A 27,933-nucleotide genomic window follows, 5' to 3' on the forward strand; every position below is an offset into this window, starting at 1 on the left:
GAACTACCAAAGCAAAAACTTTGCATTACTGGGACTATTGATGCTGGTTAGCTGGAGCTAAGAAATTAGCGGTGATTAAGAAGAGACCAGCATCATTGAGGTGACATCTTCTGGGAAGTGTTTTCTGAAAGCACAAAGAGGCTGTGTTCCAGAGATGGCCAAGGTTGTACTCCTGCTGCAGCGGGACTTGGTAATATGTAAGGGTCACCCAGGTGGTACTGGTTTTGAAGGCATGAAGGGGTCACGCAAAGCAGCTGAGGCTCGGCACTGTGAGAGGCCATGGAAGGCCATTGGTGAAGGTGCAGCCTCAGTTGCAATTGAAGGCCCAGGACTGAAGGGGTCATGCAGCGTTTTGGAGGTGCCAGTACCATGAGATGACCACCAAGAGCAGCAGGAGCAGTGGAGTACAGGTATCTGGATCCTAGAGGATGACGCGTGTGCTACAAAGGGCCTGGCTGGAGAAGTGACCCAAGCCCTTGGAGGAGCCCAGAAGATCGTGAGTTGGATCCCAGACATTGGACAGTTGGAGATTGACTTTTGCTTTTGATTGTGACTGTGCCCTGATATTTTCCCTCTTGAAGGAAGAAACTGTTTTAGTGGAGCCCACAGTTGAGACTTTTAATTGTAAAAAGACTTTGAATTTTAAAAGAGATGGATATTTTAAAGAGATTGAAATTTTAAGAATATGTAAAGACTGTGGGACTTTTAAAGTTATTTAGATCTTGGGGATGAATAAGATTGTAAGGGTTGAGGCTTACTAGTGATGTTTTTGTGTGTCAAGTTGACAAGGGGTCAATTGTACTGGCTAGTTTTGTGTTAACTTGACACAGCTGGAGTTATCACAGAGAAAGGAGCTTCAGTTGAGGAAATGCCTCCATGAGATCCAACTGTAAGGCATTTTCTCAATTAAGGGGAAAATCGGGCTGGTGAATTGGCTCAGTGGGTAAGAGCACCCGACTGCTCTTCCGAAGGTCCGGAGTTCAAATCCCAGCAACCACATGGTGGCTCACAACCATCCGTAACGAGATCTGACTCCCTCTTCTGGAGTGTCTGAAGATGGATACAGTGTACTTACATATAATAAGTAAATCAATCTTAAAAAAAAAATTTTAAAAAAAGTTAAAAAAAAAAAGGAGAAAATCAAGGGGGAAAGGCCCCTTGTGGGTGGGACCATCTCTGGGCTGGTAGTCTTGGTTCACTAAGAAAGCAGGCTGAGCAAGCCAGGTGAGGCAAGCCAGTAAAGAGCATCCCTCCATGACTCTGCATCAGCTCCTGCTTCCTTACCTGCTTGAGTTCCAGTCCTGACTTCCTTGGTGATCAACAGCAGTATGGAAGTGTAAGCTGAATAAACCCTTTCCTCCCCAACTTGCTTCTTGGTCATGATGTTTGTGCAGGAATAGAAACCCTGACTAAGACACGGAGCTTTTAGGGTCCCACTTGAGGTTTAATAATAAAGACACAGAGACATCTATATAGTTTGGAGCTGTTGGCCTGTTTGCTGGGGCAGTTTCTCAGGTTCCCCAGATAACGGAACACGACTTCTCTGTCCCTGAGTCTCTCCACGTGGTTCTCAGTGTCCTACATCCTTCCCACCAGCTTCTCTCCTCCTGGTCTTCATGGTCCTCCTGCCCCAGCCTCAGCCAACAGCTCCTTATTCTACAAAAAGCCATATTTATTCATCCTTATTCACCCAGTCTGAACCGACCGGCAACAGGACATCACCTGGTGCTTCTCTCTGTGTTGCCCTTTGGCATAGCGGGTTACTCAACCTTTACCGCCATGGCTGCTTGCTTTTTTAACATGATTATTTGCAGGGGATTGTCCTCTGAACAGGTGAGGAAGGACAAGCATTTACTTATAGAAAGCAGGTGATGGGTCAGAGAAATGATAATACCAAATATCCTGCCGGCACATGGCTCTGCCTGCATAGCAATTAACAACTGAAAACACCGGGGCAGACCTACATAGTCATGTGATTAAATGTGTGTGTATGTAGGGGGGTAGATTACCCCAACATCCAGGGTAGGTCAGGCCAGAAACTGGTGGGGCCTGGTTCTTTCCTTTCACCATGTGGGTCCGGGGGAATAAATTCAAGTTGTTGGAGCTGGCAGCAAGCGACTCCACCCCGAGCCATCTTGGTAGCCTAAGATCTATTTTTTTTAAAAAGCTTATGCCTGTGTACTGTGCATGTGTGTACATGTTTCTATGCATGTGCACATGCGTGTGTGTACATGTATGACTGGCTGCTGGGAGCCCTTGGCCCACCTGTCTCGCCTCTCCACCCCTACCCCCCTACCCCCTCTGTCGCTTTCACTGTAGCTCTTCACTTAAGGCTCTAGAAGCTGAGCCTGGGTTTTATGCTTGCATGGCAAGCATTTTACCACTTAAGCCAACTCTCCGGAGCCTCCCCTCAGGGGTTCTTAAACATGGGAGGCAGCACCCCAAGGTGGTCTCAAGGGTCTTACCCTTCACTAAACTACTTTACCTGACTGCTTCAGAGCAACTGCCTGGTCAGAAAACACGGCCTAATTTAAATCCAAAGATGGTGACTAATGAGATCAATAGATGTTTCCCTGTCTACAATCTGTGCCTTAGCAGAGTGTGAACAGGAAGCCAGGTTTTGGTCTGATTTGTGTTGGAATCTACAAAAAGTCAGGATCTGGCTTTACAGGAACAAAATCCTCCACCTTTAAGTTCCACACCGGGTCCTAACTGTCTCCTAACAATTTAGCCAATCCTAAGTTTTTCCATCTGGAGTCCTTCCTATCAGCTGACTCCTCTCTCTCTCTCTCTAGGATACTACCAAGTTTTCTCCAATAGCAAAACCAGAAATCTTTGCAATACTACATGGAAATGATAATTGAGAAACATTAATACATCTAAGTATACTCTGAAAAATTTAGATTTTTTTTAAACAATGTTTTGTTTTTAAAGATTTATTTATTTATTATATGTAAGTACACTGTAGCTGTCCTCAGACACTCCAGAAGAGGGCATCAGATTTCATTACGGATGGTTGTGAGCCACCATGTGGTTGCTGGGATTTGAACTCAGGACCTTCAGAAGAGCAGTCGGCGCTCTTAACCACTGAGCCATCTTGCCAGCCCAAATTTAGATTTTTTAATGCCTTTTTTTTTTTTTTTTGAGACAGTATCTCACTCACTATATAGCCTCAGCTGGCCTTGAACTCACTATGTAGAGCATCCTGCCTCTGCTTCCCAAGTACAGAAATTAAGGGTGTGTGTCACCATGCCCTCTGGGGAGAGCTTTAAAAACATACACTTAGATTCGAGATTCCATCTGGCCAGGGGTCTTCCCAGTTTGCCTTTGGGGCCTGGTAAGAGCAGTCAGAAGCGTTGCATATCCCAGACGCAAGACGCAGTCATATCTGAGAGGCCATTTATTGCACTTTATTCTACTTATAAAACCGAGTACAGGCTAATTACAATTTGGTAAACACAGAAAAGTACAAAAATAGAGGATTGTTGCCATCAGCAGATGTCTTACCCAAATATAGGAGAGGCAAAAATATAGGAGAGGTGAACGCAAGGAGGTAGCTCCACAGACGGAAGATTTTACTTTTACGCTGACATCTTAGCATTTAGTTAGGTTTTTGTTTTGTTTTGCTTTTCTGATGTAGGCTGGGTTGCCCTCAAACTCCATGTATTGCTGAAGGTGACCTTCTCCACCCACATCCTTTGAAAAGTTTCTATGCTTTTGGGTAATAAGCAATACCTAGTTATATGTATCTTTGTTTTGTTTTGTTTTTTCCAGACAGGGTTTCTCTGTGTAGCCCTGGCTGTCCTGGAACTCACTCTGTAGACCAGGCTGGCCTCGAACTCAGAAATCTGCCTGCCTCTGCCTCCCGAGTGCTGGGATTAAAGGTGTGCACCACCACCGCCTGGCTTTTTTTTTTTTTCTTGTATATTTTCTTCATTTATATTTCAAATGCTATCCCAAAAGTCCCCTATACACCACCCCACCCCCCTGCTTTTTTTTTTTTAAGACAGTTTTTCTCTGTGCCTCCTTGGCTGTCTTGGGATTAGCTCTGCACACTTGGCTGGCCTTAAATTCACAGAGATCCACCTGCCTTTTTTTTTTTCTCTAACTACACAGAATACAAGGATAAACATAAAGATATGTAATTTGAGGCTTTTGGGTTTTTTGTTTCTAAAGATTTATTGTATGTTCATTGGTGTTTTTGCCTGTATGTCTGTCTGTGTGAGGGTGGCAATCTCCTGGAACTGGAGTTACAGACAGCTGTGAGCTGCCATGTAGGTACTGGGTATTGAACTCAGGTCCTTTGGAAGAGCAGTCAAGGCTCTTAATCACTGGCACCATCTCTCCAGCCCCTGGACATATTGTTTTATGGTGTAGCCTTAGGCTGGGATCCAAAAATCTTACAGAGAACAAATGAAACAACAACCGAGCTGCCTAGGGTTACAGCTCTCTATCATCTTGCTATCTTTGCCTTATATCCCTCCAGGCATCTAGGTTTGAATAGTTTTTCAGGGTAGGATCTCAGTAAGTTGTTGTCAAGGCTAGCCTAGAATTTTAAAGTCTCTCACCTTAGCCTCAGGAGAGTGAGATTTACTGGCATGCATTCCCACTCACTGTTTTGTTTGGTGAGGTTGTTCTATAGTTTAGAATGCACAAATAGGCAAACTCTACAGTGATGCTTGTGGTGATATGAAATAATACATGCGTATCCTCCACAGATTCTCTTTTCTCTCTCTTTCTTGGAGACAGGGTAGCTGTGAAGTTTCAAACCCGGGATGATCCGCTGAGGTGCCTATATAAGATACCAAAGCAGACCTGGTCTCCAGCTTCTGGCATCCTCCAGTCCTTATCTGTTACAGGGTTTGGCTGACATACCCCGCCCTCCAGGCCAGGGGCTAGGCTGCCCTTCCCCTAGAGGCTCTTCCCTATATAATCCAGACATCTTGACTACCTTCCTCTTTTTACACCTTTTGACCTTCTGACTGCAGGATCTGTTTCCCCTCTCCTTCCCGCCTCTCCTCACAGGGCCCAGTTCTGCCTGGTCTCGTCCCCTTCTGGACTCTCCTAGATGGCCTCCCTCTGAGTATAGTATGCTCTCCCACATACCTACAATAAACCTTCTTCTCCACTATACCTTTTATTTCTCTATGTAAACCAGGCTGGCCTTGAACTCATGGAGATAGTTGCTCCTGCCTCTGTCCGGGTTCGGAGTGTTGGAACGAAAGGTTTGCGCATCCACTCTCCATTCTCCAGAAACTCGGACAACCAAGCTTTGGCGACCATCTCAGGCTTACACCTCGGGTCTAAGGGACGACTACAGACCTGAGACCGAGGGCCAGGATAGCCCAGCGCTGGGCAGTCTGAGGGCTTCTGTGGGGTCCGCGTCCTTCTCCTCAGAAGGACAGCCCCAAGCTTAGTGACCTACCAGCTTAGGAGGCGCTCGGGTCCCACCTCCGGGAACCTTCCGCTCGCATCTCTAGGGAGAGACCCCGCCCTCTGCGCAAGCGCACCTCGCGGCGGCGGCTACCCCTTTAAGATCGCTTTAAAAATCCTCCGACCGCCGCCCCCTCCCGCCCCCGCTTCCTCACGGCTTCCGCGCCGCGTTCCCACAATGCAGTGCGGCTGAGCGCCTCGGGAGCCCGCGGGGGAGGCTGCGGCGGGGGGCCCCGGGCTGAGGAGGCGGCGTCGGCGGCGGAGGCGGCTGCGACGGGACGTGGGCTGCGGCGGGCCCGCGGCGTCGGCCGGTGCGGATGTCGTCGGGCTGGGCGGACGAGCGCGGCGGCGAGGGCGACGGGCGCATCTACGTGGGCAACCTTCCGTCCGACGTGCGCGAGAAGGACCTCGAGGACTTGTTCTACAAGTACGGCCGCATCCGCGAGATCGAGCTCAAGAACCGGCACGGCCTCGTGCCCTTCGCCTTCGTGCGCTTCGAGGACCCGCGGTGAGGATTCCGCCGGCGGCTCGCCCCATCTCCGCCGGGCCCGGCCTCCCCTCCCCTCCCCCAGCGCCTTCCCCTCCCCCTCCCCGCCGTGCTGACCCCTCGCGGCGCCCCCCCCCCACCCCCGGCTGGAGGCGGCTTTGCCTGGTGTCACTTCCTTCAATCGGAAGGCTCCAGCCCGCCCGACTTGCCCCCGAGGAGGGTAAAAACCAGCGCGCTCTGCCCAGCCCTCGAGTTTGGGAAAAGCACCCTAACGGGAAGCACCCCGAAATGAGGGAAGCGCGGGGCTCGGGTCCCCCGAACCGACCCTGCAGAGGACTCGGCCGAAGGCGACAGTCGCCCATCCCGCCCCCTCCTCCCGAGTCCGGGTTCGGGTCTGTGGGTGGGGGTGGCCCTCGCCGTTACCGGGGAACAGACGGCGTTGGCGGGGACCACAGGTTGCCTTGGGCGGCTGAAAAGCGGGGTGTCTGGAGCCAGCCCTCACTTGGGCGCCCCACCGAGCCTAGTTCTAGTAAAGGGGGATCAGATTAAACAGCGGGAGAGAGAGACGGGTGGGGGGTTAGCATCTCTGATTTCATTCCCCTCTAATGAGGGAAGTTAATTCCCCGCCAGAAGCCAGAAGTTAATTGTAGCAGGGATGTGGAAAAGCTAGGCTCCCCCAAAACCCGCGCCGAAGGATCTTTGATTTTTTTTTTAATTATTATTTTTATTTTTTTTGTGTGTGTGTGCAAATGTCGTGAGCCCTGGGTCAGGAAGAGGCCGGAAAGTATGCTTTAGTTTAGAGATCTCTGCGCCGTTGGCGGTCGTCCCCTTGGGAGGGTCAGTAAGGACCTGTTCCCTGTCTTCTCAGCCTCGTTGGGAGGAGAGCTTCATCTCTGCCTGCCGACCCGGTGTCTCGCCGGCCTGGGTTGGAGATTACGGATTCACAGTAGAAGTACTCCGGACTTCGATGGTTGAAGACTAACCCAGCTTATCCCCTAAGTGTCTTGCAGTTTGCCTCAAAAAATAGACTGAAGCTTTTTTTTTTTTTTTTAAATACAAATGAACGTGAGAAAAATTATGGCCCTAATGAACAGTGCCATTGTGTCTTTAATAGTCAAGTTCTGTGTCAAGTGCCACGCCTCGTGTAGTTAGCGTTTTTCAATAGCCCATGAAGCAGAGGATGCTGACCGTATTTCACACAAAATGCGGATTGTTTAATGCAAGAGGTTAGTAAAGGGATAACAATTGGTAGGTGTTTGGAGAGGATCTAGGTAGGATTTGCACCCCGTAACTACTGTGTGGTGTGACAAAAGACCTATATTCTGCTCTATTTGGGAAGTTTCAAAGAAAGCACTTAAGATTTGATAACTGTTGGATAGGCAGTTATAAATTAACTATAATTTCTCAATTAGAGTTATAAAAGCTTCAAGAGGTAACTTAGATCCTTTACCTACAAATTCTGCTTTTAATCCCTAATACGCCTGACCCTTCCAGTCCATTGTAATTCACTCCAGCAATCAAGGTGCCATGGTCGTGTTCCTTGATGCCTTTTGTGTGTGTGTGTGTGTGTTTTAGACAGGGTCTTATACTATAGCTCTGACTGGCCTGAACTTGAACTCACAGAGATCCGCTTGCCTCTGGCTCCTGTAGCTGGTGTTAAAGACGTGAGTCACAGAACCTAGACCTCTTATCTTTTTTTTTCTTTTTTTTAATTTATGTATTATTTATTAAGATGACTTATGTGTGTGTGTTACCTGGCTATATTTGCTCCATGTGCATGCCTGTTGCCCAAGGAAGTCAGAAGAGGTGGTTGGCTCCCCTGGGACTGGAGTTACTGATGGTTGGGAACTGTCCTGTGGATGCTGATGGGCCCTCCTCTCATTTGTCTTTAATTTAATTTTGCAGTGACTTTTTGAGGCAGTCTTTCTTTGTCCACCACGGTGGTCTCAGAACTCCCTGCCTCAGCCTCCCGGGTGCCTGGTTTTTGAAACACTTTTAATGTGTCTCCTGCTCCGTGAGCTCTGTCTTGTGGAAGACTATTACAAGGCCTATTGTAGGATGTTTCCAAGCTGTCAGTGGGCGTTCTCAACCTTTCTGTAATACAGTTAGTTCTCCATGTTGTAGTGACCTCCAATCATAGAATTATTTCCCTTGCTACTTCATAGCTAATTTTGCTACTGCTATGGATAGCCATATAGATATTTTGAGACATAAAGGTTTGCCAGAGGGGTGGCGACAGGTTGAGAACCTCTGCTTTAGAGAATATGCTTGCCATGTTTTGATAAATTTGGTTTATTGACAAAATGAGTTATCTGTCAACAATTATTTTAATCCTACGGATCAGCCTCCCCCCCAAAACTGATTTGTGTGTGTATATGCACCCAGTATGTCAGATACATAGTGGGGGTCATAGGACAAAAGAAACACAGGATCCCCTTGAACTGGAGTTGCAGACTGTTACGAGCTTCTGTGTGGGTGCTGAGGACCGAAGCCCTGTCCCACGGAAGAACAGTGAGCTCTCTTAGCGGTGGAGCCGTCTCCAGTCCCTGAGTCAGCACCGTCTAAGTACTCTGTTTATCTGCATTTCTCATCCCTGGAGAACCATGTGCTTGACAACTGTAGCTGTGCGTTCAGAATAATGAGTTTGTTGTGCTGCCTTCATGCATACATGTCACATCTTGAGCTCATATTCAAACCCCTCCATTAATTGTCAAGTTGGTTTTGGTTGGTTTGTGTGTATTTTTCAGTTTCTGGGTATATTTTGCACTTTCAGTTTCTTAACATATTTTGCACTTCAGAGTGTGTGCATGCCCTGGCTGAGCCATCTTGCTGTCCCAGCTGTCAAACTTTGAGTAATGTGAACGGCCCTCCACCTGAGCGCAAGTGTGGCAAGCTTGTGTCTGGTGTCCATCTCCCTGTTCCCTCTGGCTGACTTCCCTCCCTGCTCAGTGACTCTCGCCCTCCATGGAGAAGTCACCCAGGCTGTGGGGTAGCACTGATCTCAGTCTTTGCCTTGCAGAGATGCTGAGGATGCGATCTATGGAAGAAACGGTTACGATTATGGCCAGTGTCGACTCCGTGTGGAGTTCCCCAGGACTTACGGAGGTCGGGGTGGGTGGCCCCGTGGTGCAAGGAACGGGCCTCCTACAAGACGGTCAGATTTCCGAGTTCTTGTTTCAGGTATGTTCTCACCACTTTGCTGAACGAGAGTCTAGCCTTCAAGGAAGTGTGTGGCTTAGTGTTGAGGACGTGGGACATGCTGGCTTCTCAGGAGCCAGTGCACCCGGGCAGCGGAAAGCTCTGCCCTGGTTAGTCAGGGAGGCAGACATTGTACGGATGAAACCGTGCAAGTAATGCAGCCTATGTGGGACGGAAACCTACTGCTCTTTTTGTTCTGAACCAGTCTCTGTGTAGTCTTAGAACTCACTCTGTAGACCAGGCTGTCCTCGAACTCACAGAGATCCCCCTGCCTCTGCCTCCTGAGCGCTGTGATTAAAGGCGTGTGCCACCATGGTCTGAGAAACACGTTTCTTAGAGTGCTTTCTTACTGGTGAGAGGCCAAGATGGTGGGAGAGCACTTGCTCCAGAGTTCTTTCCTCTGGGAATGTTCCTTCCTAGACATCACAGGAGCCAGCTGCACGCAATGTACAATCGTGGGCATGGCATTGGAAGGCATAGAGCTTTTATTTATAACTGGTGTCACCAGATGACGTGCCAAGTGCTCAGCTCAGCTGTGTCTTTAAAATATCAGTGCAGTGCCAAGACCCCGGGCAGGGCCCTCTGCACGTCACAGGGCAGTTGAGGGGCCCTTCTAGAGTGTGACAGTCCCACAATCATAGTCATGTGTACGAGTGATGGAATCTGTCTCCCTGTGTTCCTCTGTAGTTTTTAACCCTAGGACTCCACTCCCTCCTTCAAGATGTCATACATTATCTTTTTTTCTCTCCATGCTGCTCTGAACTCCTGCTTAGAAAACTATTAGGAAATGGCTGCAGTCCCGAGCTGTGCGCAGCAAACACAGCCTTTGAGAGCAGGAGCACATTTCCCTTTCATGACACCAGGTAGGGTCGTATGACTCCCAACTAGCTTTAGCGTCTGAGTGTCCCCTTCCCCACTGTAGTGAGGAGTGTTGTTCTCTTAAGGAGGTATTCTGTGCTCTGTCAGCCAGTCATGCTGTAAAGAAACAAACAAAACACGGACTCTTGTGCTGTTCCCTTGGCTGCACTTGGCTTTTTTCAAAACTCTCATGTCTTGGGAAAAATAAGTTCAGCAAGAAATACTTGGTACTAATAAGTTTCCTAATGGATAAAACCTGGAACTAGGTTTGGGGAGTGTCACATTGATTGTGAAGCACAGAGTGGTAAATTCTCAGAGGTTGAAAGCCTGTGATAGGCGGATTTGTTTGCTTAGTTGGGAGCTTTTTTGGTCTCTGGACAGTTAACTTAGACCAGCTTCTCACAGTGGCTTACCATATATACTTCAGTATATTTCTCTGGTTCTCTGCCCCATATGCTTTGTGACTTGGGAACCCTTAAGAATTAAGTGACCACAGAGCGTAGACCACCGTAGGCATAGCCAGCTCTCATAGGGCATTTAGCACGGCTGAGGTTGTGGTCTTCTCTTCCATTCTCTGCCTAGGACTTCCTCCATCAGGCAGCTGGCAGGACCTGAAAGATCACATGCGAGAAGCTGGGGATGTCTGTTATGCAGACGTACAGAAGGACGGAATGGGGATGGTTGAATATTTGAGAAAAGAGGACATGGAATATGCTCTGCGTAAACTGGATGACACCAAATTCCGCTCTCACGAGGTGGGTTCCTGCCTTCCATTAAGTCTAATTGACCAGCAATAATAGCGGGTCGTACTTTTTTCATTTGATGATGTCACTCTACCTTAAAGCCTGTCTAGAGTGAACAGAGCTACGGGGGTTGCTCTGCTTATAGCCTCCGTTTGAAACGGAGAGGACGGGTACCCACCTCCGTGTGACAGTGAACGTTGAGGGAGGTGACAATGCCAGGCACACAGTGAGTGCCAGGGCTGGGCTTTGCTCGTGCCTCTGGGTCTTCACTCTTCCCTTCTGTTTGTTTGGATTTCAGGGTGAGACTTCCTACATCCGAGTGTATCCTGAGAGAAGCACCAGCTATGGCTACTCACGGTCGCGGTCTGGGTCCAGGGGCCGCGACTCGCCATACCAAAGCCGGGGCTCGCCACACTACTTCTCTCCTTTCAGGCCCTACTGAGGGGGTGGGAAGGAAGGGTCTCTTCAGTTTTTTAGATGAGCTGGGCTACTTTGTGCTCAGAGTCTACATTCCAGATTGATTAGAGTCTTAGGACATTTTTTTTCTTTTCTTTCCTTTTATTTTTATTTTATTTTATTTTTTTTATTTTAAGGAACTACATAATTTCGGCTAGAGCCACCATACTAGCAGTGACCTGTTAGGCTGCAGAGAGAAGGTGTGTCTGTGGTTCAGGAACAAGCTGTACATTTTTCACCCTGACTATGGGACGGAAATCAGTGCTGCATCTTCATGGGCTGCTCTGCTCGGAGATGGGGCCCGAGGGGCCCGTTTTGTTCAGAAATATATTTTAAATGTTTAGTAATTGGCGTGCAGTTGTCTTTGATTGAGTATGTAGGTTTCATCTGATAGGTACTGACCAAAGAGAACCATCATTTGAGTTGTCATGGAAGTTTGTAAGGAACAGAAACTTCATCACTCTGCCAGAGTAATGGTGGCGATTGTAAAAAATCAGCACCAAAGGCAGACTCTGTTTTTTTTATTTTAAAGGTTGGTTTTTATTTACATGTTTATGCCGCGTGTGTGTTAGTGCCTACAGAGGCCAGAAAGACAGCATCAACCCCTGTGGAGCTGGAATTGCAGGAGGTCATGGGTCACCTTGAGTTGAGGTGGGCACCAGAGCCCGACTCAGCTCAGGATGAAGAACAGGAGGGTTTGTTTCTTTGGTTTGATGTTTTTCTTTCTTTCCATTTTCTTTTCCAGAGAGGGTTTCTCAGAATAATTCTGGCTCTGTAGACCAGGCTAGCCTTGAACTCAGGGATCTGTTGGCTTTTGCCTCCCAAGTGTTGGAATGAAATGAAAGACACGGAGCCACCATACCTGGGATAGGAAGGTCTCTGAATGACTGAGGGATCTCTGACCCAGACTCGGAGTTCTTACAATTCAGATCTGGCATTGTAAACTGAACTCTCCATAATAGGAGTTCACTGAGGTGGCTCAGGCCTCCAACCCCTGTGCTTGGGAGGCTGTAGCAGGAAGATAGCTGTGTGCTCAAGGCCAGCCTGATGTACAGAGAGGCCTATCTGAGCAACAAGAAAAGGGTGTGTGTGTGGGACACAGACATTGCAGATAAAGGGAAGAGAAAGAATGAAGACGGGCCTAGGGCTATTTTTAACAAGTTCTCTTTTCAGAAAGGAACTATTTGGCTGGTGTTCATATTGCATGGTATGTGTGTGGGGGTTGGGTGTTCACGTATACTGTGTGTGTGTGTGTGTGTGTGTGTGTGTGTATGTGTGTATGTTGTTCATGGACTGAGTGCAAGGTGGAGGTTGGATGGCCTTCTGAGAAAGAAAGATGGTTCTGAATTAGGAGTTCCCGGCTGTAGTTTACTTTGATACTACTCAAACATATCCATAAAACGAGCCCTCTGGTAGGCATAAGGTAGGTACCCAGAAACAGATGGTGATGTGCTGGCTCTGAAGCCAGTGGGAAAGCAACTAAAAAGAACTGATTTGTCTCTTCATCTCAGGTCATCTGTCTCTTACACCTAAACAGAAAAGTCCACATAGATATTTTGACAAGGTAGTGTTTTTTAGGGGCAGAGGAGGGAGGAAGTTGTTTTTCAGACAGAATGAGTCTGAGTATTTGATCCATTTCCTTGGAAGCAGGCTTGTGGTTTTCTGCTAGCTGGGTGTTGTCCAGTTGTCTTCGGATCAATTACCAAGAAACTGTAAATCCAGTTTATACTAGATAGAGTTCACAGTAGCAAATGACCACCCTTGTGAGTCCACCATGTTGACAGGGTGCCCCTTCCCCAGAATAGCTACTCTGCTGTGGAAGAAGGAATCTTGTTTACCATGTCTGGCAAGGAAATATTACCTGTTTGAAAAATAAGAAGAACATTAGAGTTGAGCCTGATGTCCAGCTGGCTCTCCTAAACTAACTGGTCACTTGGATTTCACGGAGAACTGGAAGTAAGTATTGGTGCCGTCCTTCTTCCTAACTCTCAAGCATCAGTTAACGGTTCAGAGTGAAGCCAGATCCCTGCTGTTCAGTGCAAGGAACAGATGCAGGTAAGAGTGAAAGACAGACTAAACCTCTGTCAGGAGCAAGGTCCTGTCTGCAGTGTGATCCGTTGGTACACATGATGAAGTAGGAGGAACTACTGGCCCTGCCATGGCAGGGTTGTAAGGATCTTTAGCCAGCCAAGGCAGACAGCATGGTTAGCATAGAGTTCCGTCCTCCCGCTCACAGGGTTTATTGCTGACTGCTGGCAGCTCTGAGAACTCATGCACAGGAGACAAGAAGTTCTAAACTGTGTACAGTGAGCCTGGAAATGCAAGTTGCTATATCAGGGATTACAAACCATGGCTGGCTGGCATACTTACAGGTATGTTTCTGCTGGCCTGTGTGGCACTGTTAAGTCTTATTTGAATTGATTGCCAATAAAGTTGAGGAAATGCCAGACAGATGTCATATACTTAATTTCCCAAGCAAATAGGCTTGGGTTACTCTGTATGGAGGAGCCAGCTGTGCCTGTAGACAGGCTTCCAGGCACAGAGATGTACAGTCTGCTGCGCACACCCCTTAATCCTGCACTTCTCTTTCAGTGTGACTGGACCCTAAAGGTGAATATGACTCCTGGACACTTGTCATTTACAATGCCACCACTTGCGTGCAGTTTGTCCTTTTGCATTCAGATAGTACTTGTCTCCAGCAAGAATGTCTGAGCCACTCTGGGTATCACATACCTGGGGGGGCCACAAAGTATTCCTCCACAACGTGATTGGAATTCTGTAGTAGTTCTTCAGCACAGCTGCCTTCTGCAACATTGTCAGATCTCAAGTAGAGACATCTGCAAAACGCAAATGCCAGAGTTACAGTGTGAGAGACTTGAAGCTTCTAGAGTACAGAGAGACAGGACCCCTAAGGAGGCTGTAGGGGGCAGAACAGTCCTTGCTGTGGTTGCTGTCCCTAGTTAGGAGTGCTGTAGTAAAAGACCAGAGAGCTGGGACAGTAGGTCAGTAGTTCAATGACTGCTGCTTGTATGTGAGGCTCCGAATTAAATCCCTAACACAGAAGGGAGAGAAAAAAAAAAACCCAACAAAAACTGCAGTTGCACCACGCAAAGGTGGCTACTGGTCTTTCTGGGACTTAGGGTTCTGTTGGAGGATCCCTAAGAGCATAGATCTTAAATCAGCTGACTTCAAGCCCTAATACAACAAGGTACTTATCACCTCTGTATTTTAAGTTTTCTTTATAAACATCAAATGTACTTTAAGTTTTTATTATTTATGTATGTGTATGTCTCTGTGGGTATGTGCACATGAGTACAGGTGCTCGTGGAAGCCAAAGGCATCAGATCCTCTGGAGTCAGAGTGAGAGGCAGTTGTGACCTGCCTGGCTGGTTTGGGTGCTGGGTGCTCTGCAGGAACAGTTCTCATTCTTAACCACTGAGCCATCTATTCAGCCTCTAAGTGTTTGTTTGATGAAAGAAAACAAAGTGGAGTAGTGGAAAAGGGTCCAGCAAAGGTGATGGTTGGTTCTTAGGATGCAAATGAGAGAGATGCAGTTCCCCTCCATACATGCGCTGTGACACTCTCATACCTATCTTCAATAAATGCAATACAAACAGAAGCATCAGGCAGGTTTGGTGGCACATAATGACATGAGGCTAAGGCAGGTGCACCACAGTGAAAGGCAGACAACTGCTGAATGAAAATGTCCCAGGAAGACTAACATCTATTCACTGACAGATCCAAGTCTAGCTTGGTGAAGCAATGGGTTACTTGTAGGAGCACGAACTTTATGGGCAGTTACAACACTGGAAAGAAAAATACCTCTCCCACCAACTGTTAACTGGTGGTAAATCTTGGGGAAGGGGTAGGGCCTTTTGAACTCCTTCCTTCAAAACAGTCAAGGAGCCTGTGGTGGGCAAGTCTCCTTTGGATAGTTTGACCTGCTGATAGTTCAGGACAGCAGCAGCCACATCATACTGTTAGTGTTCCACAACAAACACAGTGAAATTCTGTCTTAAAAAGGGAAATGCAGCCCGGTGGTGGTGGCGCACGCTTTTAATCCCAGCACTTAGGAGGCAGAGGCAGGTGGATTTCTGAGTTAGAGGCCAGCCTGGTCTACAGAGTGAGTTTTAGGACAGCCAGGGCTACACACAGAAACCCTGTCTCGAAAAAGCAAAAAAAAAAAAAAAAAAAAAAAGGGAAATGCAAACACTGGCGCCACAGTCCTGGGCCAGCGTTTTTGCAGCAACTTCACAATCTAAAGTGCTAAACAGGCCTGGCTGGGCTTGAGGAAGGGACAGTTTTGTTTGGCTTTGGTAGTGCCGAGGAACCAGCCAAGGACTTCATGCTTACTGGCCTTGGGGCATTCATCTATGAGATTTTTATTTTACATGATTGGAGGTTTCCCCTGTGTGCTTGTACCCATAGAGGCCAGAAGAAGGCATTGGATTCCCTTGTAGTTAGAATTACAGAGAATTGTTAGCTACCATGTGGGTGCTGGGAATTGAACCTAGGTCCTCTGGAAAGGCAGTCAGTGCTCCTAACCCCTGAGCCATCTTCTCCAGCCCCAGAAGGTTTTTCAAAAATAGTTTTTAGTTGGGTATATGTGAGGGGGTCTGAGCGCCCTTGCCTTGGGAGACGCTGGAATTGTGGGTGGCTGTGAGCCACCTAACGTGGGTGTTGGGACTCAATCTGGGGGTCCTCGTTGCAAGAGCTGCAGCATATGTTCTTAACTAAGTCATCTCCAGCCTCTATCTGTTTTTTGGGAAACGTGGTCTCCTTTAATCATTGACGAAACTCAAAGCTTGCATCAGTCTTGCTGGAGCATCCCAAGTCCTACAATTATGGGTTTGAGCCACCATGGGCAGTTTCAGGCCAGTTGTTTACTAAGTACCTGTCGTCTTTACCAGGATTCTTCACAGTGAGTTTTAATGCTCTTTAAGATATCCATTTCCATAACCTTGGCATCTAGGCTAACATAAGCTATGCACTTTCCTGTGAGGAATGAAAACTAATTCTTTCTGCATCCTAGTCCCAATGAGGAATCCTGGTTGAAAAGGGGTTACGAACTACTTATCTCCACCTATAACTGTGGACAGCGATTTACCCCAGTAACAGGAAGTTCTTAGCAGCAGAGAGGAGGGGGGCTTTGCTTCTGATCTTGAACTGTACAACAGTTGGATCACTTTGCTTCGGTGACTCCCTGGTTGCTTTGCACTACAACTTGTATCTGCAAAACTTTCCCCTCCCATTTCTGTTTTCACTTTGCTACAGACTTAGAATGAGAGCTTGGCTGACTTATTCCAGATATTAGGAAGCTAGAGTTACAGCTCAAAGGTAGAATACTTCCTTTGCAAAAGGCTTGATGAGGCTGGAGAGATGGCTCAGCGGTTAAGAGCACTGACTGCTCTTCCAGAGGTCCTGAGTTCAATTCCCAGCAACCACATGGTGGCTCACAACCATCTGTAACAGGATCCGATGCCCTCTTCTGGTGTGTCTGAAGACAGTTACAGTGTACTTACATAAAATAAAAAATTTTTTTTAAAAAAGAAAAACTTGTTTTTAAAATTTGTGTGTGTGTGTGCACACGCGCAACAGTGCATATATGGGGATCTGGACAACTTGGAGGAGTCGGTTCTCTCCTTCCACCATGTGACGTGGGACTCGGGGTTTGAGCTACGATCATCAGGCTTGGCAGCAGGTGCCTTTATCCACAGAGCCATCTAGTTTTTGTTTTAATAAAGTGTTGAAGTATTTGGCTGCAGTGAGATGTTAGTGAAGCTGGTCTCTGGATTTGCTAAGACGGCAAAAGGGGTATTTAGGAGTTACTACATGGCCTGTCACAGCATTACTTGAGAGTTACAGGGTTGAGTCCCAGGTCCTGGCTTTTCTTGTGAAATTCTAAGCCTGCTTCTTGTATGAAACTGGCACTCTACCTCAGAAGTCATATAAGTTGTATAAGATAACTGGACACAAACTCCTAGCCCAAGGCACTGCCACACTAAGGCTTTGTAGATCAACCCAAATAATACATTGTAAATGTGTAGACAGACTTCTACTAGCCAGTCGGGGCTTTGGCTGCAATCATGGCTGTTGCCTAAGACTGCTGATCACCTATGGATCACTAGGATGTTTTGAGTTCAGACAAGCATTTAAAACACTCAAGTCACCAGGCGTGGTGGCGCACACCTTTAATCCCAGCACTCGGGAGGCAGAGGCAGGCGGATTTCTGAGTTCGAGGACAGCCTGGTCTACAAAGTGAGTTCCAGGACAGCCAGGGCTACACAGAGAAACCCTGTCTCCAAACAAACAAAAAACAAGTCAGGGGCTCAAGAGATGGCTCATGAGCTAAGAGCATTTAGCTATTACAGAGGGTCTGGGTTTCGTTCCTTGTACCAACATGGAAGTTCACACTTCCTGAAACTGCTCTGGGAGCTCTCACAGGCACCCCCTTCCAACCTGTGGATTCCTGCACACATAGGCATAGACTTGCAGGCACATACATTTAAAGATTAAAAGCACATTCAAGTCTGGCCTGAGATGCTGGGATTCATGAGGCCTATTTTTTTGAAGTCCTATAAATGTCATATTAAAATGACTTGTCGGGTTCATTAACCTAAAACGACATAATTTATGGTAAGAAATTCAGGCCACTGAATGACAAGCTCAAATTTGATCCACACCATGACAAAAATACTTCTTGTCTTTTTTTTTTGTTTGTTTGTTTTTGACTCCTCCCTTTGTAGCAACTGCATTTCTTTAGTTTCTCCTAGAAGACAGGAAATCCTGACTCTTGAAAAAAATTACAATTCTAAAATTTTGTATGTGGCAGAGGTATGTACTATAGTGTGCCTGGGGAGGTCAGAGGAAAACTTGTTAGAGTCTATTTTCTGCCTCCACCATGTGGGTCTTAAGGAGCAGACTAAGATCATCAGAATTGGTAGCAATTGCCCTTACCCGCTGAACCCACTACCACCACCACCACTGCTGGCTCTTTAATTCTATTCTCTCCCCCAAATAAATTAATGAGATGTTTATTTGAGCATTTCCCAAGTATTTACTCAGTGCTAGACAAAAGAAAAAAAAATCCAAACATGATTCATGCTATTTGGATAAACAGAAGGGGGAAGGCAGAGAACTAACATTTAAGTAGATATGCTGTGATTAGCAGCGCTTTTGAATACCAGTAGAACCATATATTTTTTACTGTATAAAGGAATAAAAGAATTAATGGCAGTCGACAACTTAAGAGAGGAGAAGTAGGTGGGATAAGGAGCTGGTAAAAAGCAAGGACTGAAAATTGTGGGGAAAAAAGTAACAGGGAGGGAGAAGTCAAGAAGCTGAAAGAACTTGACAGTGTTAGCTTGGAGAGATGGGGAGGGGCTGTGACAGCCGAGGACCTGAGGACCTGAAGACCACGAGCACGTGTCGTGAAGATCTTGGGTGGGAAAATGACATCAGGTATCTGATGTGAATTACTGGGTAATATTAGGCAAATAGTGTTAACCTCTCTGGATCTGAGCATCAGATCAAAGACCCGAAGGTGAGAAGGACAGGAGACTAACAAGATTTAAACTTTGCAAAGCATTTCAGTGACTTCATGAAACCAATGCAATGGGTGGTAACACAGCAAGATAACCTTGGGTTCAAAGCCATTCCGCGAAATTTTAGCCAGATTCTGTCTTAAAAAAAAAAAAAAAGCCATAACTTGTTATTTGGATATCTCGTAATTAGCATATGAACTGACTTGAGGTTATACATATAAATAGTGTTTGACTTCTTCAGATATTTAATCAGATGCTCAGGAAGGCAAGTGAAAACACTTTAAGGAAATAAACCTGGTTTGTAAGCCAGTCTAGGCTGGAGGGTACTGAGGGGACAGCACCCCCGAGAGGGCGGGTAAAGGGCTCTTTGAAGTAAGGGATTCTCGGACTTGGTTCCTATTTACATCGAGACTGAGAAGACTAGAGGGTTGTAAACGAGAGTGACAGGATCAATAATGAACTAGGGGAAGAGTGAAGCCATCCTCGCGGAGACTGGACAAATTTCCAATTATGCAAAGGACCTGAAACAGCCTCAAAGGTCCGAGACCGCAGCCGGGAGTTTACCTGTCCTCCAGTACCGACTCTAGGGGCTCCACACCGTCAGTGTCCACGGCGTGCAGCTGATCCGCAAAGGCGATGGCTTTCTCTAGCCGGTCCACCGCCTCGCGGCTGCCGAAGTTCACCAGCGCCAGTCGCTCCAGATGCTCGATTACCGCGGGGGACACGCGACCGCTGCCCTGGGGGACGAGACGTGGAGCCTGGGTCCCCAGCCCCGCCGCCTGGACCTTTCCCTGTGGATTCGCTTTGGAAGCAAAGCTTCGGCCCGCGTCCAGCGGGGCCCGAAATCGCACACTCGCGGCCCGTGACCACATTTCTTTTGCTTCTCGGCCCCCGTAGGGACAGACGGTAGGGCGGCGCGCGCGCGGGGTGGGGGTGAGGGGGTGTGTGACGACATCAGAATGCGTCGCCGTCACCGCAGCTGCCATCACCGCCATGAACAGCGTCGGGGAGGCTTGCACTGACATGAAGCGCGAGTACGACCAGTGCTTCAACCGCTGGTTTGCTGAGAAGTTCCTCAAAGGGGACGGCTCCGGGGACCCGTGCACCGACCTCTTCAAACGCTACCAGCAGTGCGTGCAGGTGAGTCTCGCCCGGCCTCGCCGCAGCAGCCTGCCCTCCTCGGCCATCCCCCGAAACCGCCAGGCTGTCTCCACTTGACACACCGGGATGCCTTTGCGGTACTTTGCTTTATACAGAGTACATTAGTATTTTGTTGTTATTGCTCATTTATTTGGGATTCATTCCAAACGTGCAAGTAGCTATCATCCGTATCTTTAAAAAATTGGCGTGGCCGGGCGGAGGTGGCGCACACCTTTAATGTCCTAGCGCACGGGAGGCAGGGGCAGGCGGATCTCTGAGCTCGGGGCCAGCCTGGTCTACAGAGTGAGTTCCAGGACAGCCAGGGATATACAGAAAAACCCGGTCTCCAGAAAAAAAAAAAAAAATGTGTTCGCGTCTGCAATAAGGGTGGAGACAACTTCCGGGAGTCAGATTACTCCTTTCACATTTATATGGGTTCTGGGAATAAAGTTCAGGTCACTAGTCTTGGTGACAAGGCGTTCTATTATCTATCTATCTATCTATCTATTTTTTTCTATTATCTATATTTTACACATGGAAAAACTAGCAGTCAGAAATAGGAAGTGAATGGTTCAAAGGAACTAGAGTCTGATGACCTTGCTTATTTTGGTGGTGCGTCATTTCATTGTTATTAGGAGTGGATGGTGTTCACAGTTTTCTAGACCTAAGGTAAGGCATTGCAGAGGTCGCCTGTTTTGTTGCGATCTTTTCATTGCTCTGTTTTCCTCCGCCAATTACCTGTTGTAGCCAGTAAGATTTGATTTCAGACCAGCACTTCAAACTTAACCTAAAACTACCTCTCCATTCCAGAAGCTACCTTTAGTCAGTTCTCAGACAGGGATGGTAACTCAAGGTCACAGAGCCGATTCGGAGTGAACACTGTCACTAAGATAGAGATAGGCACCTGAACTGACCTTCAGGCCTCACCTCCCAAGAGCAGGTGTTCATACCACACAGGACTTACATTACAGTCTGTACAGTGGCACTGTTTTGTTAAAACAGGACTAAGCCGTACTCACTTTTAATCCTAGGATTCAGAGGCAGGCAGGGTGTGTGGGTCCCAGAATAGCCAGGGTTACAGAATGAGACCTTGCCTCAAAAAAAGGGTGCCCAGCTGGGCAGTGGTGGTGCATGCCTTGAATGGTGGGTTTCAAGCCCGTCCAGTTCAGTCTGGTTTACCTCTGTACCATTACACCTGTCACAAAACATGGACTGCAAGCTATCATGGACTGATAGTGCATTTTCTTCCTCCTTTAGAAAGCAATCAAGGAGAAAGAGATTCCTATTGAAGGCCTGGAGTTCATGGGCCATGGCAAAGAAAAGCCTGAAAACTCCTCTTGACCTGCCTGCCACTTGGAAGACATCAGTAAAGTGAGAGGCTTCTGGATTCTGTCAGGGAAGGCTGTGAAGCTGGCATGGGATTCCAAGATGTTAAAGGTGTTCTCCTCCATTCTGAAGCTGTCATTCCTGCTTTGAGGCAACTTCACCTTTGCTGGCATCCTGAAGAACCCCTCGTGCCACAGCGGACCAGCTTCTTGGGGTTATGGTTGCAAACTATGGTCTGGCATCAGCTTTAACTGGTCCTTGGATATGAGTATGGTAAACTGGTCAGGATTAAGGATGGCAGCATTTGCTGCGGAGGACCTGGGTGAACTATGGGAGGCATTGCTCATGGGGCTCGGTCGGGACCTCTTTTTCCTCTCAGGGATGCTCTGAAAAGGGATGCGGACACAACCCATTCAATCACTGCTTGGAAACATGATTGTAGTTTTATAATAACACTTCCAACTGCTGGTGGCCTGGGTTATGGAAAAAGACAGCTTTGCGGAGCTCTTGCCTTAATGAGGTGTCAGCTTACCATTCAGAATCTTCAGAAATGACATAAACACCAACTTTGGAGCTCACAAGCCTTGCTGCTCACAGCTCCAACCCCTGGGGTGGCCGTGCAAGAGTCACCTGCGTCCCAGGTTTGCTGTGGCTAACTTTCAACTCCACGAGTTCAAGTCAGTGTGCAGATCACATAAAAGGGGGGTGCGCCTGGCTAAGTGGGGGAAAGGTGCTTACTGATTTTTGTTTGCTTACCATGCCCTAAGGCTGTAATCATGAAATGAAATAAATCTTAAAATTCAAACTTTACTCTTTGCTCCCAAAACCCTGCACTTTATTGAGCATTTATGTCCCGTTGCCCCAGGCATCTCATTTCGTTGCAGAGCCGGCTTGCCCTGTAACTTGATTTGTTTAATTAAGTCTAGGTCAGCACTTAGATTAGAAATCTGACTTTCAGGCCTGCCTCTGCGGACAACCTGCCGGATCACACATGCTCACCTGTATAAATGGCTCCTTTAAATGTTATGTATTGTGGTCTCAGAACAACGGTAGGTGGTCCTCACAGCAGCCTACCTTGACCAGGACTTAGTATATCCATAAAGAGGTGAGAGCTGTTGGACAAAAGGTTTGCACTCTGGGTTGCTAAGTACTACTTCATCTTCATTTGGCCAACCCTAATGCCATTTCAAAACATTTTAATTTTTAGAAAAATGTGGCTATCAAAAAATATCCATATTTTTCAACTGGTTAAGGGTCATTGTCTAAAAGATCACAAGAGATTTCTTAGCCTTCTATGAGAGTCCTTGGAATGTAGCTCAGGTCACCCGTCATACCTGATTTCTGTGCTACTGAGGTCAAACCCAGGATTTCCTGCACTCCAGCGTTTATCACCTGAGCTACATCCCAGGACCATTTTTGTTCAAGGCAAGGTTTCATATAGGCCGGGCTGATGAACTCTTGATCCTCTGCCTCCACCTCCCAAGATTATAGGTGTGTGAGGCCACACTGTGGGGGGTCTCAGTTACTTTTCTATTGCTATGAAGACACCGTCACTAAGGCCACTTGTAAAAGTTTGAGACTCACAGCTCCATGATCATGTCAGGGAAATGGCAGCAGATAGGCAGGCATGAAGCTGGAGCAGTAGCTGAGGACTTCAGTGCTGATCCATAGACACAAGGCGAGCGAGCGAGCAGATTGAAAATGGACTGATTAAAACTTCAGGGCCTGCCTGCCTGCCCCCAGTGACTTATCTCCAACAAGCCCATGCTTCCCAGATAGTCCTACCAACCAGGGATTTAAACCTATGTACTGATGAGGCCATTCTCATTCCAATCACACTGGGGTAGCAGTCATTATTCATGTGTGCTCACATCAGTCCCTCCCCTCCTTCCAGCGTGCACTTCCTGGGCATCAAACTCTGGCCATCAGGCTCAGCAGCTAGCACTACCACGGGCTGAGCCAGGGTGGCTTTGAACTGTGGCCCTCCTCTGGCATCCTCTGGCCTCAGATTACTCTTCTCAAGTACCAGAGGTCTTTTGTGGGGGTGGTGGGGGCTAGCAATCATTTTCCACTATGGTGAGAAAGACTTAACCTTTCAGAATAGACTTGAGAGTCACTGAAATAATGGCACTGCACACACCTTAACATGGCTACTATCCATGGTGAAGGTGGGGCGACAGCCTAGGAGTTCAAGAGCAGCTACTCAGACTCCTTGCTTTACACCGTATCCGACACTAGAACTGCTCAGAGTAGCATGATCACTCATCCTGACTTCAGCCTCTTAAAGGTCTTCCATTTGATGGGCAACTGATGGCGATGCTGTTGTCTGGTAACTACCACTGCTGTGTTGTTGGTTTTCCTAGACAGGGTTTCCCTTGTAGCCCTGGCTGGCCTGGAATTCGCTGTGTAGACCATGCTGTCCTTGATCTTGGAGCTCTGCCTGCCTCTGCCTAAGTGCTGGGATTAAAGCACGCACCATCGCTGTCTGCCTGAGAAATTCTTTTCCTAAAGGTAAGAACTCAGCTCCTTTTGTAGATTGCAACAGGAGCTGCTGTGACGAGAAGAGCTGACTAAAGCTCATGTACTTTGTTCAGGGTCTGTGCAGCCTGGACTGACCTGAAACCTGCAATGCAGCCCAGTCTTTGAAGTTGTCACGCATGTGTTACAGATGGTAATCAGCGGCAATTCTATTGATCATCCACTGTCTGTCAGGGAGCCCATCCCAATGGTAACTCTACCTCTCTCTGCTCTTAGTCATTTAGCTCTCTACCCATGCTAAGCACAAGAAACCAGCAGGGAGCCAGCTAGAAACGGTATTCGGTCAGCTAAACCAGATCTGAACCACTGCAAAACAGCAAAGCAATGTCAGTGTCTGAGAATAAAATCGTACCGTCCAGCTCACGGACCATCTGAGTTTAAGTTATTTATTTAAGGCATCTCCTCTTACAAGCAGAAGGGATGGAAGATCAGAGTAATGGTCGCCATCTGAGGAAAGGAGACACGAGCTTAGCATCCAAAGGGTTTTCGTGGTCCACACAGAGTAAGGGTCCAAAACCAGTGCTGTGGTCCCTTTGTTGCCTGGGGGAGGCCAGGTTCTCTTTACTCATCTTCATAGCCGGTCGGAAGTGGGTTCACATGAGGGTTGTGGAAGAGGGTATGGTTACCGTCTCCCCAGGGGAAGGGCTGCGGAGCGAAGATGTCAATTAGTTATTTCCAGAAAATGCTCAGAATCGAAAGAGGTAATACATAAAATCAAAATGGAAATGTGCCTTTACTGGCATAGATTTACTGACATAAAAATGTCAACTTTCCCAGAGCTTTTTCTTATTTTTTTTAATGTAACTTTAATTTATTTCTGTAATTATGTATAAGTACTCTGTCTTCACAAAAGAAGGATTCAGATCCCATTACAGATGGTTATGAGCTGCCATGTGGTTGCTGGGAATTGAACTCAGGACCCCTGGAGAAGCAGCCAGTGCTCTAACACCACTGAGCCATCTCTCCTTCGAAGTAGATGGTAAGACAAGCAAGCGCAAGGTAGCTCCCCGAGGAAGGGGATGGCTCAGCAGGTAAGAGCATCTGTTGTTCTGCACGTGACTATCACCCATCCACGGCTGGCAGCTCACATCTGCTACTACTCCAGCTCTAGGGGATCTGAAGCCCTCTTCTCATGTGCACACACACACAAATAATTTAAAAGAAAATAAATCTTAACATAAGATGTTGGAAAGGTGGCTCAGTGGATAAGATCTGTTCCTTCAAAATTCTCCCAAACTTCAGATGAGGTGACTCACAACTGTGACACAAACACCTGCACTCACGTGCACATATGCGTGTGCACACACACTGACTGCTATTCCAGAGCTCCTAGAAGAACAGAGGTTGCAGAAGGACTAGAAAACTGCGACCTAAATTCAATCCTTTTGCTCACTACCTTTTTAAAAAAAGACTAACTCAGGCTAGAGAGATGACTCAGCAGCTAAGAGCACTGACTGCTCTTCCAAAGGTCCTGAGTTCAATTCCCATCAACCACATGGTGGCTCACAACCATCTGTGATGGGATCTGATGCCCTCTTCCTGTGTGTCTGAAGACAGCTACAGTGCACTCATAAAAATAAATCTCAGCCAGGCAGTGGTGGCACACGCCTTTAATCCCAGCACTTGGGAGGCAGAGGCAGGCAAATTTCTGAGTTCGAGGCCAGCCTGGTCTACAGAGTGAGTTCCAGGACAGCCGGGGCTACACAGAGAAACCCCGTTTCAAAAAACAAAACAAAACAAAACCAACCCCCCCCCCCCCGCAAAAAAAAAAAAAAACCAAAAAAACAAAAGAAGAAGTTCTGTCCTCCTATAGAGTGGATCCCAAGAGACTAGCCCTCACTGGCAGACTTGGCAAGGTTGCTGAAACAGGGTTTCCTTATCTAGCTAACCTGGAACACTAAATAGAACAGTCTAATCAAAAACTTACAACGCTCCTCTTGCCTCTGCCTGCAGTGCTGGGGTTACAGCATGTATGACTCTGCCAATCATAGTTTTGTCTGATTTTGAGACGGGTCTCTTTATGTAGCCCTGGATGTCCTAGAATGTGCTATGTTGACCACCTGCCTCTGCCAGCATGAATATTATTCTGTGTACATCTCTGTGGGTATATGCACGAGTGTAGGTGTACACAGAGACCAAAGATATCATCCCTGCCTGCAGCTGGGGCTAAAGAATGTTGTGAGCCACCCACTGGAAACTAGGCTCTTCTGTAAGAGCAGCAGCACTCTACACCACTGAGCCCTCTCTCCTGTCCCTTCCCCTCCATGTTTGAAAAGCATTGCTCTTGGTCAATAGCTCACAACCATTTTTGGCTTTCTGTGGTAACCCCATTTAGCCCAAGCTAATCTCCATTTCATAACGTGGCAGAGAATAACCAGCAACTACTACTGATAGAAACTTCCTGATAGCTACTACTGAGAAAACGCTTGTTTTCTGACCCCAAGTGCCAGGGGCGGGATATGGGAGCATTATCTAGAGGCCTTAGGAGGGGGGTGCTACTGCCACCTAGTGGGCAGAGCCCCAAGGCAAGGCTGCTGTCAAACACCTTTTCTTTTTCTGAGAAAGTCTCCCCCCTGGCTGTCCTGGAGCTCACTTTGTAGACCAGACTGGCCTTGAACAAGACATTGGCTCTCTTTGGCCTCTCAAGTGCTGAGGCTGTACGGGAACGGCATGGAGCCTTCTGGGTTGTAAAATTGAAGTCTAGAATAAGTTTCTGCAAGGCCAGTCTTAGGTGAATTAGGTGATACAGTGGAAGACGGGCTTGTTAAAATACATCATGAGACATTATAACTGTCTTTTTTTTTTTTTTTTTTTTTTTTTTGGTTTTTCGAGACAGGGTTTCTACACGAACAGCCAAGGCAAAGAACTGATAAAACGACAGGCACTGTGAGAACCAACGGGCAGTCTGTGCTTAAGCCTACGCCAATCGCCCGGATCCCGGATCACCTTCAGGATTTGCGGCTATAAAGGGACACCCCAAACCTCCAAACTTTCCCGCAGGAAGCTAATAAAGTGCACCATTGGACAAAAGGTGACAAGTTGGAGGAGCTGAAAGCCCGCAGGCATTTACTGGGTGGCCTTTTAAGAAAACCGAGCCACGACCTACAAACTGGCTTCCCTTCCGTCAAACGAAGAGTAAATAAAATATTCTATCTGCACGGACGGACAGGCAGCCAAGATCCTAAAACTCCCCCAAGGGCTGGGCCAGGGGAGTGGACAACCCCGCAATAACGGATGCCTGGAGGACGGACGGACAGACGGACAGTAAAGGCGCAGCGCCTACCTTGGTCCTGATGCGCAGGTGAGGGTAGGCAACGAACGGGGGTCTCTCGTGCTCTTCGTGCCGCGACTTGAGGAACACGTTGAGCATGCTCACTCCCACCCCGGGCAGCGCCACGAAGTAGGTGAGGGCCTTCCACATCCGAGCTGCGGCGGGGGCCACAACGTCAGCCTCGGCCGCTCCCTCCCGCCAAGGTCACCGCCCCGGGCTCCGGCCCCGCCACGCCGCCGCACGCCACCCGCCGAGACCCCACGCCCATCCGAGAGCCCCCGGGTACCTGAACCCTCCTCGCCGTGGGCGCCACTCGACATGGGCCGCCTCAACCCGGGGAGGGCCCGGCCCAGCGGCCGAGAGACCCGAGACGCTGACAGCACCGCCGACGCCATCATGGAACTACACCGGCGCGCCGGAAGCGGAAATGGGGACGGGCGAAGGGGGCGGGACAAAGACGCCGAACGACGTTCCTATTGGGCAACGCCTTCTCAGACCTGGCTAGGAACTCCAGCGCCTGCGCACTTTATCCGTCCCTGGGGCGGCTGGAGCGAGAGCGCGCATGCGCCCCGTTCCTGTGCCCCATCTCCCTGCTTGTCAGCGCCTAGGTGAGGATGTCCGCGGAACTGAACTTTTGCGAGCTTTTCTGGTTTTAATCGCTCCCTTCTTTGGAGTCCCTGGACAGGATCTGAAGTGCGGAGAACAAGTCACGTTAGCGGAGGCGCCATTCTCTTTCCTCGCTCGCTGCCTTCTAATTCCGCGATTTCCCAGGCCCTCGACAGCCCTGTCCTTGTCGTTATCATTGTCCCTATCGCTCTTAAAGACCGTTGTTATTCTCTTCCGTTGTGCCCTACATAGACTGTAAAGTCCGCAGTGCTTAGATTTTTGCCAGCGCTGCATCCCGAGAGTTACCCGAAATCTTTCATGGCAAGTAGCAGG

The 27,933-nt window shown here is 48.0% G+C and overlaps 4 protein-coding genes across 6 annotated transcripts; 2 read left to right on the plus strand and 2 right to left on the minus strand.

Moving 5' to 3' along the window:
- The first annotated feature begins 5,604 nt into the window (after positions 1–5,604).
- Positions 5,605–12,285, plus strand: Srsf9 (serine and arginine-rich splicing factor 9). Of its 3 annotated transcripts, none has more exons than XM_011248158.3 (5): positions 5,605–5,941; positions 8,940–9,100; positions 10,559–10,731; positions 11,018–11,066; positions 11,100–12,285. In XM_011248158.3, the coding sequence occupies exons 1-5, from the start codon at positions 5,751–5,753 to the stop codon at positions 11,159–11,161; spliced, it is 636 nt and encodes a 211-aa protein (XP_011246460.1). In that variant the 5' UTR covers positions 5,605–5,750; the 3' UTR covers positions 11,162–12,285. The 3 variants fall into 3 exon arrangements, 2 of the variants coding, with proteins under 2 accessions (XP_011246460.1, NP_079849.1); NR_036616.1 differs by adding an exon at positions 9,892–9,981 and having other exon boundaries at positions 5,619–5,941; positions 11,018–11,522; NM_025573.3 differs by having other exon boundaries at positions 5,619–5,941; positions 11,018–11,522.
- On the minus strand, positions 11,684–19,603 carry Gatc (glutamyl-tRNA(Gln) amidotransferase, subunit C). The gene is made up of 3 exons (NM_029645.3): positions 19,284–19,603; positions 13,909–14,012; positions 11,684–13,036 (listed from the first exon to the last, which is right to left on the minus strand). Exons 1-3 carry the CDS (start codon positions 19,589–19,591, stop codon positions 12,981–12,983), a joined length of 468 nt encoding a protein of 155 aa, NP_083921.1. The 5' UTR covers positions 19,592–19,603; the 3' UTR covers positions 11,684–12,980.
- Positions 19,604–19,672: 69 nt separating this feature from the next.
- Positions 19,673–21,995, plus strand: Triap1 (TP53 regulated inhibitor of apoptosis 1). Its single transcript, NM_026933.3, has 2 exons — positions 19,673–19,859; positions 21,117–21,995. The coding sequence occupies exons 1-2, from the start codon at positions 19,713–19,715 to the stop codon at positions 21,198–21,200; spliced, it is 231 nt and encodes a 76-aa protein (NP_081209.1). The 5' UTR covers positions 19,673–19,712; the 3' UTR covers positions 21,201–21,995.
- Positions 21,996–24,093: 2,098 nt separating this feature from the next.
- Cox6a1 (cytochrome c oxidase subunit 6A1) lies at positions 24,094–27,400 on the minus strand. Its single transcript, NM_007748.5, has 3 exons — positions 27,281–27,400; positions 27,007–27,149; positions 24,094–24,368 (listed from the first exon to the last, which is right to left on the minus strand). The coding sequence occupies exons 1-3, from the start codon at positions 27,387–27,389 to the stop codon at positions 24,285–24,287; spliced, it is 336 nt and encodes a 111-aa protein (NP_031774.2). The 5' UTR covers positions 27,390–27,400; the 3' UTR covers positions 24,094–24,284.
- Between the last annotated feature and the right edge of the window lie 533 nt (positions 27,401–27,933).

The sequence above is a fragment of the Mus musculus genome, chromosome 5 (genome assembly GCF_000001635.26).
Source record: "Mus musculus strain C57BL/6J chromosome 5, GRCm38.p6 C57BL/6J".
Classification (NCBI taxonomy): Eukaryota; Metazoa; Chordata; class Mammalia; order Rodentia; family Muridae; genus Mus; species Mus musculus.